General features: G+C 45.9%; 1 protein-coding gene across 1 annotated transcript in view; it reads right to left on the reverse strand.

Moving 5' to 3' along the window:
* Positions 1-9,404: 9,404 nt before the first annotated feature.
* Positions 9,405-18,281, reverse strand: part of KCNB1 (potassium voltage-gated channel subfamily B member 1) — a 155,271-nt gene continuing 146,394 nt past the window's right edge. The window contains exon 3 of the mRNA XM_077458805.1: positions 9,405-17,011. Within this exon, the coding sequence (XP_077314931.1) occupies positions 14,981-17,011 (2,031 nt within the window). The 3' untranslated portion in view covers positions 9,405-14,980. The remainder of the gene's footprint in view (positions 17,012-18,281) is intronic.

Genomic DNA, 18,281 nt, shown 5'->3' on the forward strand with positions numbered 1-18,281 from the left:
GACACAATCTTCTCCTGTACAAATCATTAGTAGGACCTCATCTGGAATATGCAGCTCAGTTTTGGGCTCCAAAGGATACTGGGAAATTGAAGACAGTGCACAGGACAACCTACTTATTGCCCGTTAAGATCTTCATACAGGTCCATGTAGACAGAGCGTTATGTTTTGCCTCTGACATAATTTAAATTAATTGAAAAGGGGGGAGTTTTGAAGAGGATTGTACCATTTTTAGTGTTGCTTTCCTTTAACTCCTCTATATAGGTGAATGTGAACATACACTATATAGTGAAAAGTATTGGGACGTGTGCCTTTACATGCACATGAACTTTAATGGCATCCCAGTCTTAGTCCGTAGGATTCAATATTGAGTTGGCTCACCCATTGCAGCTATAACAGCTTCAACTCTTCTGGGAAGACCGTCCACAAGGTTTAAGAATGTTTCTATGGGAATGTTTCACCATTCCTCCAGAAGGTCAGGCACTGATGTTGGACAGAAAGGCCGAGCTGGCAGTCTCCGCTCTAATTGATTCCAAAGGTGTTCTATCGGGTTGAGATCAGGACTCTGTACAGGCCAGTCAGGTTCCTCCACCCTAAACTCACTCATCCATGTTTTTATGGACCTTGCTTTGGGTACTGGTCCAAATCATTTGGTGGAGGGGGGATTATGGTGTGGGGTTATTTTTCAGAGGTTGAGCATGGCTCCTTAGCCCCAGTGAAGGGAACTTCTAAGGAGTCAGCATACCAAGACATTTTGGAAAATTGCATGCTCCCGACTTTGTGGGAACAGTTTGGGGATGGCCCCTTCCTGTTCCAACATGACTGCGCACCAGTGTACAATGCAGGGTCCATAAAGACATGGATGAGCGAGTTTGGGGTGGATGAACTTGACTGGCCTGCACAGTGTCCTCACCTCAACTTGATAGAACACCTTTGGGATGAAGTAGAGCAGAGACCGCGAGCCTGGCCTTCTCGTTCAACATCAGTGCCTGACCTCACAAATGCGCTTCTGGAAGAATGGTCAAACATTCCCATAGACACACTCCTAAACCTTGTGGACGGTCTTCCCAGAAGAGTTGAAGCTGTTATAGCTGCAAAGGGTGGGCCAACTCAATATTGAACTCTACGGACTAAGATTGGGATGCCATTAAAGTTCATGTGCGTCTAAAGGCAGGTGTCCCAATACTCGGTAAGTGATTTCTCCATAAATGGACTCTATGAATTACCATCAGTAAAGTATCTGCTGGCAAAATGTGAACATTATAATTAAAATGATATTCCAAGACACCGTATTAGACTGGCAGTGACCACTTCACATGTAGAAAGGTGCATTCTCTGAAACATTGCAGGGCGCTTAGTCTGGATTGTATCAGTGATGTCATAGGCCACATTGTCCCCTCTCCAGGGAGCTCCATTTGATTAGCAGAACACAGCTGTGCTATGCTGGTAATGATCAGAGCGGAGGATAATGCAATGGCCGGCGATCTGGACAGACTCTGTGTCAGAGCAGAATCTTATTATCATCATTGGGAAATGGCCGTCCTATGACTTCCTCATCCGCCGTCCGTTACTGGTTGCCTAATCGCATTACTGGGGCAGCCTGTTCTCCATAGCTGAGACTGCGACACGACCCCCTCACTTCTCATGACACGCACATCACCTATTCACTAAGGGAGCACTACAACCCAAGGGCTGACATACCATTGGTGCAGAGTGTGCAGCTGTACAGGGGCCTTCTGGGACCCATTTATACTGAAAGTGGCTTAGATGGGTGTTGGGACCCCTCCCCTTGTATCATAGACCTGGATATGATTCACTCCTATCTGACACGCAATACAAAGTATTAAAGTAAATTAGTCAATTTAGTTATCTAACAGTTTATGGTTGGCCAAAAAGTGGTCTTTCTGAGATGATCTACTGTGTGTGTCCATATGGGAAAGGGACATATAGCAACCCCCTAGAATCTGGTTGATGTTGCCTACATAGGAAAGGCATATTTAGAAGCCTATTCAAAATCTGGATCTAGCTCCATCTATATGGGAATTTGACATATACTGTAGACACCTACAGTAAAATGAAGCCCCACTCTTGCCTGTCCTAGCAAACTTTTCTTTGCTGGGCATTGACTGGCTGGCAGAAATATAATGCCCAGCATGTGCCATTGACTGCAGGTCCCATGCTAATTGATGTCTGAAGGTTAAAGTGTGTCCACTCAGGGCTCAATATTGAGTTGGCTCACCCTTTGCATCTTTAACAGCTTCAAATGTTCTGAGAAGCAGGTCCACAAGGTTTAGGAGTGTGTCTATGGAAATGTTTGACCATTCTTCCAGAAGTGCAATTGTGAGGTCAGGCACTGATGTTGGACAATCTCAAAGGTGTTGAGGTCAGGACTCCCCAAACCCACTCATCCAGGCATTTATGGACCTTGCTTTGTGCACTGGTGTGCAGTCATACTGGAACAGGAAGGGACCACCCACAAACTATTCCCACAAAATTGGAGGAATTATATTGTCCAAAATGTCTTGGTATGCTGACGCCTTAAGAGTTCCCTTCACTGTGACTAAGGGGCCATGCTCCAAATGATTTGGACCAGTGCACAAAGCAAGGTCCATAAAGACATGAATGAGAACGTTTGTTATGGAGGAACTTGACTGGCCTAAGCAGAGTCTTGACCTCAATCCGATAGAGCACCTTTGGGATGAATTATGCCGCGTACACACGAGCGGACTTTTGAACATCCAAAGTCCGACGGAATGATTCCGTCAGACTATTCGATCGTGTGTGGGCTGCAACGGACTTTTGATTCGCCAAAGTCTGACGGACTTTAGAATATGGAACATGCTTCAAATTTTTCCGACGGAACTCCGCCGGACCCGGTCCCTCCGAAAAATTCGCTCGTGTGTATGCTATTCCGACGGACTAAAACCGACGCTAGGGCAGCTATTGGCTACTGGCTATGAACTTCCTTATTCGAGTCCAGTCGTACGTCATCACGTTCGAATCCGTCGGAGTTTAGTGTGATTGTGTGTGGCCAAGTCCGCTCAGTCGAAAAGTCCGTCAGAACTCTGTCGGAACTCCGGCAGAACTCCTTCGGAAGTCTGTCGGACATAAGTTCTCTCGTGTGTATGGGGCTTTAGAGGGGAGACTGCGAGCCAGGTCTTCTTGTCCAACATCAGTGCCTGACCTCACAAATGCTCTTCTGGAAGAATGGTCAAACTTTCCCATAGACACACTCCTAAACCTTGTGGACGGCCTTCCCAGAAAAGTTGAAGCTGTTATAGCTGCAAAGGGCCAACTCAATATTGAATCCTATGGACTAAGACTGGGATGCCATTAAAGTTCATGTGCTTCCAATACTTTTGCCAAACTAGTGTATTTTATTAGTATTGGCGCAGGGAAAAAATGTCCCCCAACTCCCATCCTGGTTCTTGTTCAGAACAAACACCCCCAGCGCTCAGAGGACTTCTACACAACCCAAAAGGTTTGAACAATGAGAGTCAGTGGGAATCTGCAACTGGAATGCTCAGTCGGTGCAGCCCTCCTCAGATGGGGAAATCTGACAGAAAACTGTAGAGAAACAAAAACAGGAGGGTGCAAACGCCTAATTAATTACCAAAAGATTTCTTTAAAAAAATGAACAGTAAAGCCAAATGCATAGTTGCAAAAGAGAGGAGAAAAGTTTTGTATCACACCGATAACAGTCCAGTGATGGTGAAGTGTCACCCAATCCAATACACTACAATGCTGGAAAGTTAAAGAGGAAGTAAACCCTGATGAGTTTACTTCCTCTTTCATTTCCTGCAAAGGCAAAGCATAATGGACTACTCTGCATCGCATAGTAGTCCATTATGTGTCACTTACCTGACACAGGAGCCAGCGATGTCACCGCTGTCCCCTGTAGTCCGGTGCATCCATCTTCTCGGTGGGTCGCACTGCTCCGCCGCTGTCATTCGACGAAGCCGCGATGACGTCACTCCCGCGCATGCGCACGGGAGACGTCACGCGCAGCATCTCCGTCGTTGAAGATGCCACGCTTAGTGCGCCGCATGCGCCGTAGACATCGGTGCCTGTCTTCGGGCAAATATCTCCTAAACCGTATTGGTTTAGGAGATGTTTCTTGGACCTACAGGTAAGCCTTAATCTAGGCTTACCTGTAGGTCAAAGTTTGTTGTAAGGGTTTACATGTTTCGGGAGATGCACCCCCTTCCTCAGAGCGGAGAAAGAGGGCGTGTCTCCCAAAATGCGTTAGCTCTTTGGCATTGTGGTGTATTGGATGGGGGGGGCACTTCACCATCATTGGACTGTTATCGCTGGGATACAATGCTTACATTGCTCCATATTTTGTTGGTATGCATTTGGCTTTACTGTTAACTTTTTATTAAATATTTTTTGTAATGCACTAGGCGTTTGCACACACCTGTTTGCGTTTCTCCCCAGCCTGGTTCTTCCCCGATCAGAGTTATAATTTCTACAGGTTAAGAAAGAAATATCCCGGTCCAGGGAACTCACTCAGCTGACCTTGGAAGGGTCACGAGCAGGGCTGGACTTACCATTGGGCTTGACTGGGCTCAAGCCCATGGGCCCCACCCAATAGGGGGCCCTGCGGACCCTGCCGAGATACATAGCCGAGTGTGCCCGGCTCCGCCCTTTGATGGACATAGCACAGGGACTGGGCGTGACTGTGAGCCGAGCCAAGTACATTCGGCTACTCTTGGCTCTGCTCGAGACTGAGAGAGGACCCTGAGCCGCTGAGATAGACAGGACTCTGTATCTCGGCAGCGCTATTTTTAAACTTCAAGACTGCAATGACAAGGCTGCAATGACCCTGGCCAAGGGTGCAGATGGATGGGCAAGGCTGCAGATGGACACTGATAAGGCTGCATTGATGGGCATTTAAATGTAAGTTTTTCCCTTAAACTTCCCTCCTAAAAGTTTTTTTCCTTAAAATTCACCCCTAAGCGCGTCTTATACGCCTATAAATATGGTAATGTATAGAAGGTAGGGCCCGAAAGTGACTCAAGCCCAGGTGCCCCCCACCACCCTAAGTCCTGCCCTGGTCACGAGGGTGTTACAATGAAAGTTCCTCCAGACCCGAGCAGTAGGAATTGTGAGAGGATAAAGTGTAGGGACTTCAGTCTCTTTCAAACTTTATTAACAATGTAAGTACACGTACCTTGAGGAGCAGAAAACGCACATCATATCAGCCCACGTCTGGTGAGTTCTCTGCTTCCAGTAATAAAAAAAATGATAGGAGTAATAAAAGGGGTCAATGTATCTTTATCAATTTAATAGTAATAATGAAACATTACAAGGACATGGTTTCCATTCTCCACAAAGATAGAGGAAATAATAAAAAACAGAGCAGGTCACTTCTTCAGGTAGCGAGACGGCTACGAACATGTCTGAGCGAAGGAGAGACGACCAGTGTGACACATATTGCATATTTCTCTTCTAACAGTCCAGGAACAGCACGGACAGGAATGAACAGAAAACATTGCGGCTCTCCTTCCTAAACATTTTCCTGGATGCTTACATGGACATGACTCTTCAAGCAGGTCCCCCATATGCACACTGGAGGCAGCAAGTCCACAGACATCTGTAAGACTGGTTGTGTGACCGTCATGATGGGGGACAAAACAAGATACAGCATTTCCCAAATCGCAGACACCAGACCATCCGCATAACGAACTTTGAGCCAAAGTGTCAGGACTAAAGACCCGCTGTCATTCTCCCAGAGCCACCAAATTAGATTCAAGCCCAACTCCAGCCAAAGCTTTGATGAAGTGGAGAAGGGCTAACTCGATTTAAATTAACCCTGAGCCCTTGTACACACGATCGGAGCGTTTTGTCGGATATTCCGACTGTGTGTGGTCTGCATCGGACTGTTTCCGTCGGAATATCCGTCGGACCAAATTTTCCAACTTGCCAGGAAATATTTTCCGACAAAATGCTCCGATCGGACATACTCCGATCGTGTGTAGAGAATTCCGATCGGACAAAGTGCCACGCATGCTCAGATCAAATTCCTACATCAAAGCTATTGGCTACTAGCCTGAACGTAGTCCCGTCGTAACGAAAATTACGTCATCACGTTCTGAAAGATCGGATTTTCCGACAACTTTGTCCGACCGTGTGTATGCAACAGTTTCGGACAAGATCCGTCGGACAAAATCCGACGGATTTGGTTGTCGGAATCTCCGAACCGTGTGTACAAGGGCTGAAAGATGGTTTTGGTTGGAGTTCGGGCTACAAATGTCTTCCTGGGCAAGCGAGATGGACGACTGGAGGAAAATGATGACATCTCTAAGCTCTGACACTTTAACACAGTGGTCATCAACCCTGTCCTCAGGCCCCACTAACAGGCCAGGTTTTATGTATTACCTTGGGGAGATGCAGACTAGAATACTGCAATCACTGAGCAGCAAATGATATCACCTGTGATGTATTTCAGTTATCTTGCAAACCTGGCCTGTTAGTGGGCCCTGAGGACAGGGTTGATGACCACTGCTTTAACACATGAAGCCATTTAATTGGGCCAGCTACCAAGAGCCTGAGCTGCCACAGTCCTATGATAAGTACATTTGTGGAGGCAACCATGTTGTGGCTACGACTATACTACAGCCAATCAATTCACCAGAAACTGGTGTAGCATGAAGCCCCCTGGTGATGCCACCTCTTTCTGGTGAGTTGATTGGCTAACATTTTTCAGATCCATGGTGGCTAAGTAGTGCAAGCTCTGGAACCATTGTTGTCCACCTTCATATATTTCACCAGTGAGGATTACCTCGGAATCTTTACTGTAAATGTGTCCGTTTTCCATTTCCCCACACATGATATTTCTGATAGAACAAAAACATGGAAATATTTTTGAGACAAAAACATTCAGATATCTTGGAAATACCGTTAATGCCTGGCAGGGTGTCAACAACCTCTGGTGGCCACAGTTCTAAAGGTGCCCAAAGACCCAACACACCATTTGGGTGAATGCGTTCAAATTTAGACGGCAGTTTTTTTTTTCAGGCAGGCTGGATATTTTAGCTGATTGACTATTGATCCCTTATTAATTAGAAGTCATTGTGCTGTGAGGGGCCAGACCACACCTCTGGCATATGAATGGATGGCTTTGTCTAGTAAAAACGTCTTTTTGGCAGTTGGGGCGATCTCATCACAACGCCACCTTATGTCTGTGGGCCCCTTTAGTTCTGGGCCCCAGAGGCTGCTTATTACAGAACAGTTGTTGCTACAGCAGTTTTCAGGCAACAAAAGTACAGAAGGTGAAAGTAAACAATACATATTACGGTCATGGCCGTCCTTGAAAAAGCGCCATTTTCTAAGCGCTCCACCTTTTAGGGCTCACCATATGTCCACTACAGAGAACAGGAAATGAGTGTGAATACTCACTGACACTTTACTGGCCACTAGGCGGTTTCAGATGCTACAGGAACTAATTAGGCGTCTCCATCACTCAGCACAGTGTCTCTGAGTATCGGCATTCCTGTTTAGTCTCTACAGTGATTTATGTACACGTGAAAGTGCACTCGGACAGTGGCAGCGCAACGTGGAAGGCTCAGGAGATCGGGGCCCCCCACGGCTCCACACAGGGCCCAGGACATGCAAGGAGAGTTGCACCAATTGAATTGTTTTCCAGTCACAGTTCTGTCACTTATCCGTGCATTGTGACCGGACACGTACACACACGACAGAACACAACCCTCAGCAGCGTTATCACAAGAACAACATGACACTGGACTGTCATCCATTTATATATTATATATAAGTAAAATAAAATTTAATGACTACATAAAAAAATAAATATGTCTTTGTTACCTCAGTTATCCGAACTGATACATGTGGAGCATTTTGTGCCCCAAAATAAATAAAAAATAAAATATTTTTCTGGCCATCTGCTGCCCGTCACATTCTTAATTAATAATTTAATAGAAATTTACAGAATTATGTACTTTGGTATTGGATTTCTTTACCATTAGTTAGAATGTTGCTTATGGCTTCAGTAGTTTATGTTGCAGTGCCCTGGCCTCACCCGCCATTTACGCCTCGTCCGAACCACGTCACGTCAGTGACCATCCGTCCCCGGCCAGGCTGCTTGTGTCTCAATGGACTATGTGTGGTGTGTAATGTGAAGGTCACCCTTGTAATAGGGACAATTTCTGGCCCTTCTTAAACACCTGAGAATTGTGTAGACTGAAGAGAGCTCCTCATCCTGCCCCTGCCTAACCCTCCTCTGCACCAGGTAACTGTGATTAAATGATAAGTGGTGTATGGGATAGAACTTAGAACAGTGGTCTCCAAACTGTGGCCCGTGGGCCGGATGTGGCCCTTTGCTTGCCTTTATCTGGCACTATTCCACCTACTGAAACCAATGATGGGGTACCTTTCCCCCTACTGACACACACAATGACCCAAGTGGTGTTTATTCATGTAAAATAAAAAAAGATATACAGCAAACCCCCCTCCATCGTGGGGGTTACGTTCCGGACCCACCCGCGAAAAGTGAAAAACCACGAAATAGAAAGACCCTATTTAAATACACCCTAGGCATGTTACCGCCCCCTCTAACGTCGCCACGCTCTGTGTGGTCCATGAGCGAGGCATGCATTCCACCGCACCCTCGCTCTGATTCACCACTACATAACGACGAAATGGCCAAATATTACCGCGATATCAGAACAACAGGTCCTAATTAAAATAGCGCGATATACCGGGACTGCAAAAACTGAACCGCGATAGAGCGGGAGTTTACTGTACTCACAAACAGTGGTGGTCGGTCCACAAGGGGCGCAGGGGCACCGTTTGACCCCCCCCCCCCCCCACCAGCCAACACTATCTGTGTGGCCGTGCACTGTGCAGGGCGCCGGACCAACAGGTCTCTACCAGGTCTGTCACCCCCTCACAAGCACGTGGCCACAGCCCGAGGCCCCAATTGGCCAGTTTCATATTGTTCTCCCACCCTGGGATTCCAGCAAAGCGACATCGGCTTCCCGGTTTCCCAGACAATCTGGACAGGAGGCCAAAGACGCAGAACCCAGAAAGAAGACTGGGTCAAGACAGAAGCCGGGGCACCAGGGGAGTCGTGACAGCTGGAGGGCTCCACCCGCAGGGTGAGTGCAGACCTGGAGGGCCCCCCCCCCAAAAATTCTCCAGCATCAGCTGCCACTGCTCACAAAAAATCAATCATAAAAGCATATCAGGGTCTACAGTGGACGCAAAGCGATCAGGTCACCGAGACTGCTCCCAGCAAACCGTAGAACCTTACAGATGCCTGATGTGTTTTGAGGGGAGATCCCCTCTTCCTCAGAGCCAAGGGAACATGGGATCTCCCCTCGAAACGTGTCAGTCATTTGGAAGGTCTTACGGCTTGCTGGGAGAAGTCTCGGTGACCTGATCACTTTGCGTCCACTGTAGACCCTTATATGCTTTTATGATTGATTTGTTTGTGAGTATATATCCTTTTATTTTTTAATAAACACCACTTGGGTAATATGCAAGGCCAGTGTGCCCTCTCCTCTTTTTCTTACAGTGTTCCCATTGGGTTTTTTCCCCCTGACCCTTAGAGGGCAGCAAAGCCTGTGCGTCCATTGGAACCATCAAGATTCTGTGGTACATCCACCACCATTACATCAGCCTTGAGTGCAGGAGATTGTTTTTGTGTTGACACTCTCAATTGGACACTGTTCCTCCTATTAAAACCAATGGTGGGGCACTGATGTCTGGGCATTTTCTACACCCACTAGCCACAGTCCACCCCTCTAATGCCTAAAGGACAGCAAATTGGCCCTTTGCTTAGAAAGTTTGGAGACCCCCAGATCAGTGACTGAGGGGACACATATGGACTCATTGCCCTCTGATGGTGCTTGTGCAGCCTTGTAGAAGGTGTTTTTTGTTTCTTGAATGTTCCTTTTTTTGTCTTCAAAATACCTGAACACATTCTGGGTTAGGACCTGTACATCGGAAGGGATGTGCCGTATTAGCCATGGATGGATTCTGATTGGCTATACGAAGGGTTAATACTTTATAGTTATATACAGAGGCAAAATGATACCTTGCTTGCAATTTTACAATTTTCAGTTTGCTAGTAAAAGCTATCACTGCACTCCCGGAGTGTCCTGCTAAACTAAACTGATAAATGTTAGAAGCATTGAGGTGTTCCCTATGGTTCTTTTCATCTCATATCCAAAATGAAAGCCCAACTGAACGTTTAGTTTGAATCAGCTAAATACATTCCAGGTACATTAAAATTCTTACAGTTATTTTTGAGCTTGATTAGAATAGCCTATCCCCTGCCAACACGCTGCAGACAAAGATCCTAGCACTCTGTGTGGAAGCAGTGGTTTATCTGCAGAGCTCAGACAAGCCCCCCTTGCTTGGCCTGACCTAGAAATCTACAAACAGCGGAGAGCATGAGCGGTGCTGCTTGAAGAGTTCTATGTCAGGAGCGTGTAGCACTCCTGATCCTTGATAGCTACTGGTCTCATTCCAGCATCCTGGTTTTGGCTGTGATACATTCTCCTTGTCTGTTTGTCCATCTGCAAGATGATTGATGTGGCCAGTCTCTGGGTGGAGACAATACCTGATTTAAGCCAGCCAAGCCTGCAGTCTCATGCTTGCGATAGTATGTGTAATGCTCAAGCTCTCTGTCTGTCTGTCCTGCTCTGCTGTTTGGATTCCCCTGTTTATGACCTTGGATCGGATATCGACTATTATATGAACTCTGCCTGCTTTTTGACTACGGATTGGACCTTGACTACTCTGAACTCTGCTTGCCTTGTACCTGGACTGTCATTGAACCACCCTGCCTGTCTGCCAACTGCAAGTACCTGTTTGCTTTGCCCAATCGTGCCTGCCCCATCGTGGCAGCCAGGAACTATAGCATTATGATCAAGACCAGGGGGCAGCCAAGTACCAGTAGGCCTCCTTGCCTTATGGGAAAGGAGGCTGCTATAGATGAAGAACACAGAAGCTAGCTATAGTGTCTGACTCCCTGCGTTAGGGGGTAAGGGCTCATTTACACTTGGTCTGGCTTCAACACACATTAGGGCTAGTTTACACTTGCTTCAATACAAGGCTTCAGACACACTTTCTGAAAGCTCTCTGAATGCTAGACAAAACTCCTTTTACTAAATAAAATTATTAGCTTACAGACCTGTTTACACCTTGCTTTTGCTTTGCTTTGGCTTTGCTTAAAAAATGATACCCCATGTAGCTTTAGTGGTGCTTCAAAGAATCTTCAAAGCCTCCATAGAAGTCGATGGCAAAGCTTGCTTGAAGCCCCACCAAAGCCTCATCGAAGTCCCACCAAAGCCCCACCTAAAGCTCATCTAAGCCCCATCAAAGCTCCACCAAAGCCTCATTGAAGCCCACCAAAGCACCAAGCAAAAGCAAGGTGTAAACAGGACTGTAAGCTAATCGTTTTATTTAGTGACAGGAGCTTTGACTGGCATTAAGAGAGCTTTAACAAAGCGTGTCCGAAGCCATGTTTTGAAGCAATTGTAAATTAGCCCTTAGTGGTGCTTCAAAGCATCTTCAAAGCCTCCATAGAAGTCTATGGCAAAGCTCACTTGAAGCCCCACCAAAGCCTCATTGAAGCCCCACCAAAGCCTCATTGAAGCCCCAAGAAGCATCACCAAAGCCTCACTGAAGCCCCAAGAAGCATCACGAAGTCTCACTGAAGCCCCATCGAAGTACAAAGCAAAAGAAAGGTGTAAACAGGACTGTAAGCTAACCAATTTATTTAGTGACAGGAGCTTTAACAAAGCGTGTCCGAAGCTGTGTTTTGAAGTAAGGGCAAATTAGCCCTTAGTGCTGCTTCAAAGCATCTTCAAAGCCTCCATAGAAGTCTATGGCAAAGCTCGCTTGAGGCCCCACCGAAGCCTCAATGAAGTCCCAAGAAGCATCACCGAAGCCTCACTGAAGCCCCATTGAAGCACCAAGCAAAAGCAAGGTATAAACAGGACTGTAAGCTAACCTTTATTTTAGTGACAGGAGCTTTGACTGGCATTCACAAAGAGTGTCTGAAGCCTTGTTTTGAAGCAAGTGTAAACTAGCCCCTAGTGTGACATTCTAGCTCTGACTCAGCAGGGACTCTACGAATAAGCTGTGGATGGAGGGAGGGACAATTGAATCATTTTGTGCATGGAATACTTCAATAAACATACAGAAGACTTTTAATGGTTAGCGGCTTCCTTTCTCTTGCCACTTGAAATGTGGACTTTTTGGAGCATCAAGTCACCACTGGAGGCCTGCTGCCAGGGTTGGAGGGGTAAGGGGATGTACGCTTGTAGCGGGACTGAATACTTTGCAGTCAGCAGGGGCATGCTGGACCTCTGCAGACAGGCAAGGGCCTTTCTCTGCAGTGTAGACAGGCTGCATGGATAGCCCAGCATGGACTGGCTGATGTAGCTGACCGGCTTTCAAACATGTCTACAGTGCATGTGCCTAGAGTGACGTTGGGGATTCCCGTCCCAGGTTAAACATCGTTTCCTCCATCTTCAGCATGCTTCAGCCCCTGGCTGGTGGTTCTCTGGACGCACCCCAGACATATCTGGCTCCCAAGTTACCTTTATGCCATGCCCTACACATGCGCACTTTTGTGAGTGCATTTCTATCTTTCAATAAATTGTCATTTATTTTTCAAAGCTACAGTTGTGCTGTTGTTGTTTTTTCAGTGGTGTCACTAGGGTTGGTGTCACCTAATGCAGCAAAACGCCAGGTAACACAACCCACCCACATTGGGATTTCTCCTGTCTAGCCTGCCACAGTGCCTTACAGGGCACTGGGTAAGCTAGTTCAGGTTGGTGGGCAGTGGGCTGTCACTGGCCCCTCTAAATGATGAGATCGGTGCTGGCACGCTGATCCGTGCGCTGTCGCATGCTGGCAAGGGGCAGGCTTTTCTACTCCAGCTGTGACTGCTTTCTAATGAAAACAAACTGTAACACTTTAAGTTACCTTTATGCCATGCCCTACACATGCGCACTTTTGTGAGTGCATTTCTATCTTTCAATAAATTGTCATTTATTTTTTAAAGCTACAGTTGTGCTGTTGTTTTTTTTTCAGTGGCGTCACTAGGGTTGGTGTCACCTAATGCAGTAAAACTCCTGGTGACACAACCCACCCACATTGGGCTTTCTCCTGTCTAGCCTGCCACAGTGCCTTACAGGGCACTGGGCAAGCTAGTTCAGGTTGGTGGGCAGTGGGCTGTCACTGGCCCCTCTAAATGATGAGATCGGTGCTGGCACGCTGATCCGTGCGCTGTCGCATGCTGGCAAGGGGCAGGCTTTTCTACTCCAGCTGTGACTGCTTTCTAATGAAAACAAACTGTAACACTTTAAGTTACCTTTATGCCATGCCCTACACATGCGCACTTTTGTGAGTGCATTTCTATCTTTCAATAAATTGTCATTTATTTTTTAAAGCTACAGTTGTGCTGTTGTTTTTTTTTCAGTGGTGTCACTAGGGTTGGTGTCACCTAATACAGCAAAACACCAGGTGACACAACCCACCCACATTGGGCTTTCTCCTGTCTAGCCTGCCACAGTGCCTTACAGGGTGCTGGGCAAGCTAGTTCAGGTTGGTGGGCAGTGGGCTGTCACTGACCCTTCTAAATGATGAGATTGGTGCTGGCACGCTGATCCGTGCGCTGTCGCATGCTGGCAAGGGGCAGGCTTTTCTACTCCAGCTGTGACTGCTTTCTAATGAAAACAAACTGTAAGACTTTAAACGTATTTTGATGCGACACACAGTTGATTCAAACCGTAAGTTCAGGTGGGCTTTAATTCCCCAGTTAGGTTCATAATAGGAGGTAATTTTCTACAAGAACTGAGGGGGGGGGGGGTCACTTCCAGGACCGTATTCTTCCTACTCCTCACAGAGACACTGAAATACGAAGTGAGGAAATGCGTGAAACAGAAAGGAGACATAATTGTTCCGCCGGGAGGCAGATGGAAGTGTCTCCTCTACACCGTATTGTCGATGAATAATTTAGCTGCACTTTAAAATAGGGGAAAGCTGTTTCGGTTGTGCGTGATGCCACACATCTACTTCCTCTCGTATCAGCGCAAAGGCTCGAGTGTTAGCGGTTTTCAAAAAACGAGGGCGTACGTAGGTCTAGGGAGACCAAACCATTTCCTGGTAATGTTCTCTTACAGAAGAAAACAAATGGCAATTAGAGGCACAAATGAAGGTAGTGCTTACTTTAAAGTGCTCTGTTTTTACAGCTCCTTCAGCCTGCAAAGTGTGCAAACATGTTAAGTGTTTTGCAAATGGTAAAAAAAAAAAAAAAAAACTTTATATATATATATTTGAGAGAAATGCAGCTAGCAATGGTAAATATGCTACAAAATGAATTGTTTGCCTTTTTTACGATCAGCAAATTCCTCCCCTCCCCCTTTGAACATCTAATGCCCTGATTATTCATAGTCACCCCCTTTTGACCCCCTTAAGTCACCTTAAGTCACCCCCTTAAGACAATGCACAGTCGTCTCCCACATTTGGCGTAACAAATTCCCGAACAACTGATGCAACTCGCCTTGTCTGTGTTAACTATGGAGAAGCTCTGCACTTTACCCCAAATCTGTGAAAACTGCATAAGATGCTTTGCTGCACAGACTCCAGAAAAATCTCAGAATTTCATGTTTTTTTTTTTTTTTTTTTCTCTTACCTTCACTGGAAAGCAGTAAAAGTTTGTATACAATAAAATAAAAAGCAGTTCATTGTCAGTAGGGGTATATTTGGTCACAATGGCTTTCAAGAAAGAAGTTTTTTAGTAGGAGATGGAGTCACTGCAGTTTCCTATCTGAGTGCTCGGTGACACTCCTAGCTCGGTTCGGTCCAGTTGAGAGGAGACGTGGCCCAGAGGCTTCCTCTCGTCTCTCCCTCACACTAAGGGGAGAGGATGCTAGTAATCAATGCCATGCATAAGCTCAATGTGCACATATGAGCATCTCAATTCTCACAGTGTCTTAACACGTCAGAATCGGGGGTCACGTGTGTTAGAGTGTCCACCCCCACCTGGCAGAACTTGGACCTCCGGGGAGATGTGGTTATCTATCTTGACGGGTTCTCGACTGCTTCCAGTAATCCCATCTGTGGAGTAAACGCAGTTTTGTCCTAAGTACCTGGAGGAACTGGATAATACGCCACTCTCTAAGTGGTTTTTTTCTGTTCGATGGATGCTCTCTCTTTGTTTTCGATGACCGCTATTTGTGATATTGTATTTTGGACTCATAGTCCCTAGCAGCTCTTTAGAGGGGCAGGAATCCAGGCCATCCAGAAGCTGCCCCTCATCATCTGTGTCAGCATCAATATACTTGTGTACATTAGCATCGTGAAAGGTGAATGCGATTGCCATGTGTTTCTCTGGCGACCTGGAAGGGGTTCTAGTGCTTGCCGTTGTGTACAGAGAGGTCTCTGGGCTACGGACTGACTGGTCAGAAAAGTAGGAACTGTCTAACTTGGAATGGCTTTGTCTATGCTCTGAGGGGCTTGTGATGTTTGGTGCAGGCACCAGTGTCCTTGTATCACCTTCTCGAAAGTTGACTTTTAGGGATCTCAGCAGTAAAGGATTTCTAACTTTTACTAAACTTTTTGGACTGTCTAAAAAGTATGCAGTGTGCCGACCTCTATCAGTTTTAGGACTAAGTTCACCAAAGCTCTCTCTGCTGATGTCAAAGTTCAAGGATCTTTCACGCACACCCGTTGAATCCTGCCCTGTATTTATACCTTTTTTAAATGGTAGGACTGCCAGTGGACTGTGTGAAAACTTAATCGCTTCTGGAAATTCGGCAGTGCAGCTAATGAAACTGTCTATGCTGGACATGCTTCTCATGTCAATGATTCCCTCTTTGTGAGTGGTCAACAGAGGGACAGCTGGACAAGGTATGGTGTCCATTTCCAACTCCTCTGTCTGTTTAACTGATTGATTTGCTTCTTTTAAGTTTAGAATGGGCTGTGACTGTGTCTTTGCCATTTTGTTGTATATATCTTCTAGCTGTTGAACATTAAGGTGTTGAGGACTTGAACAAGACCGGCTCTTCTCCGGAGAACCTTGTTCTTTTGTGTCAAAGGACTTGTTAGAACTCGTCTCCGATAGAGTCCTTTTTGTCCATTTCCATTTGCTTGGGGATAAGTGGTTATCCTGCACTTTCTCTTTCTTTCCATCCTCTGTCTTATCAACCACTACGTCCATCAGTTCTATGCTACGAGCGAAGGCATCTTTCATGTTCATAGACACTATGCTACCATTTCGTTTGGCTCTCTCAAGAGCTTCTCTGCGCTTGATGGCTTTTTCCTGCCTCTTTTGTTCCTTGTAGAATTCAGAAAAGTTATTTACAATGATGGGAATGGGAAGAGCGATCACCAGCACTCCCGCAATACAACACAACCCGCCAACTATTTTCCCCAGCAAAGTCTTAGGATAGATGTCCCCATAGCCCACTGTGGTCATGGTGATGGTTGCCCACCAGAAAGAGGCTGGAATGCTTTTGAACTTTGTATCATCTTCGTCCTTTTCTGCGAAGAACACCAAGCTGGAGAAAATCATAATACCCATCGCCAAGAAGAGGATGAGCAGACCAAGTTCATTGTAACTCCTACGTAAGGTGAAACCCAGAGACTGCAGGCCTGTGGAGTGCCGTGCCAGCTTTAGGATTCTCAGTATCCTCATGATCCGGAAAATCTGCACCACCCTCCTGACGTTCTGGAACTGAAGTACACTTTTGTTGGACTCTGTTAGGAATATAGTGACGTAGTACGGAAGGATGGCCAACAGGTCAATAACATTAAGTGGCCCCTTGAAAAATTTCCATTTATTGGGCGAAGATAAGAATCTCAGGAGGTATTCCATGGTAAACCAGGCGATGCAGACAGCTTCCACATGCGCCAGCTGAGGGTTGTCTGTCGACTGTCCAAACTCATCAAGACCTTGTAGTTCTGGAAGTGTATTTAGTGACAAGGCAATTGTTGATAATACAATGAAAAGAATAGAAATGATTGCCAGAATCTGCAGGGAAAGAAACATAAATTGTGTTAGGTTTGTACAAACAATTTGTTTCATTGATAAAATAAAAGCAGATATGTTCAAATCCAGCCCTCTTAGCCCCTGTACACACGGTCGGAGATTTCGACAACCAAATCCGTCGGATTTCGTCCGTCGGATCTTGTCCGAAACTGTTGCATACACACGGTTGGACTAAGTTGTCGAAAAATCCGATCATTCAGAACGTGATGACGTAATTTCATTACGATGGGACTACGTTCAGGCTAGTAGCCAATAGCTTTGGTGTAGGAATTTGATCTGAGCATGCATGGCACTTGGTCCAATCAAAATTCTCTACACATGATCGGAGTATGTCCGATCGAACCAGTTGGTCGGGGAAATATTTCCAACATGTTGGAAAATTGGGTCCGACGGATATTCCGACGGAATCAGTCCGATGCATACCACACACAGTCGGATTATCCGACAACACGGTCCGATAGGACACATTCCGACGGATTCTCTGACCGTGTGTACAAGGGCTTAGGCCAGTTTCCTGCCAAAGTTTTAGGATTGATTAATAAGATGAGTGGAGGAGGTCATGGACATGAACATCTCCACCAATAACCAAAGCTAGTATTCTGACAATATTTGCTTGATCTTTTACCAACTCATCTATCAACCAAAAACGGTACCTGCTGATGGAAGGTTTGCTCCCTTTTTCATTGGGAGTTGGTCACAGAAAAGCCTCAAGCCCCTCCAAATATCCCAGAACAACAACTCATGTTGGGCTGTGTGAGACCACCATAATGATAATAAATTGTGTATGATTGTGTGCAATCCACATACTGAACTGCCTATGACCACCATAATATTAATGATAACAAACCCTATATAATTATGTCTGGCCATGTGCTGATCTGCGTAAGATCACCCATAACAATAATGATAATGAATCATGTACAGTTGTGCCCAGCCCATATCTTGATCCGTTTATGACCACCTATAATAGTAATATTTAAGTCATATATGATTCTGTGGGGCCCATATGCTAATTTTTTGTATGAACACACATAATAGTAATGATAATGCATCCTGTATGATTGTGCCCAGTCCAAGTCTTCTTGACCTGTTTATGGCCACCTAATATAATAATGATACAAAATTCTGTACAAATGTGTGCGATCCACATACTGAACCCCACTCAAAAAAAATATATATTAAAAAAAATGATAGTGAATTCTGTGATTGTCTCCGACTCACATACTGATCTGTGTATGACCCCCCACGCCAA

Source organism: Lithobates pipiens, unplaced genomic scaffold (assembly GCF_037356315.1).
Source record: "Lithobates pipiens isolate NorthernLeopardFrog02 unplaced genomic scaffold, aLitPip1_a1.2 Scaffold_28, whole genome shotgun sequence".
NCBI lineage: Eukaryota > Metazoa > Chordata > Amphibia > Anura > Ranidae > Lithobates > Lithobates pipiens.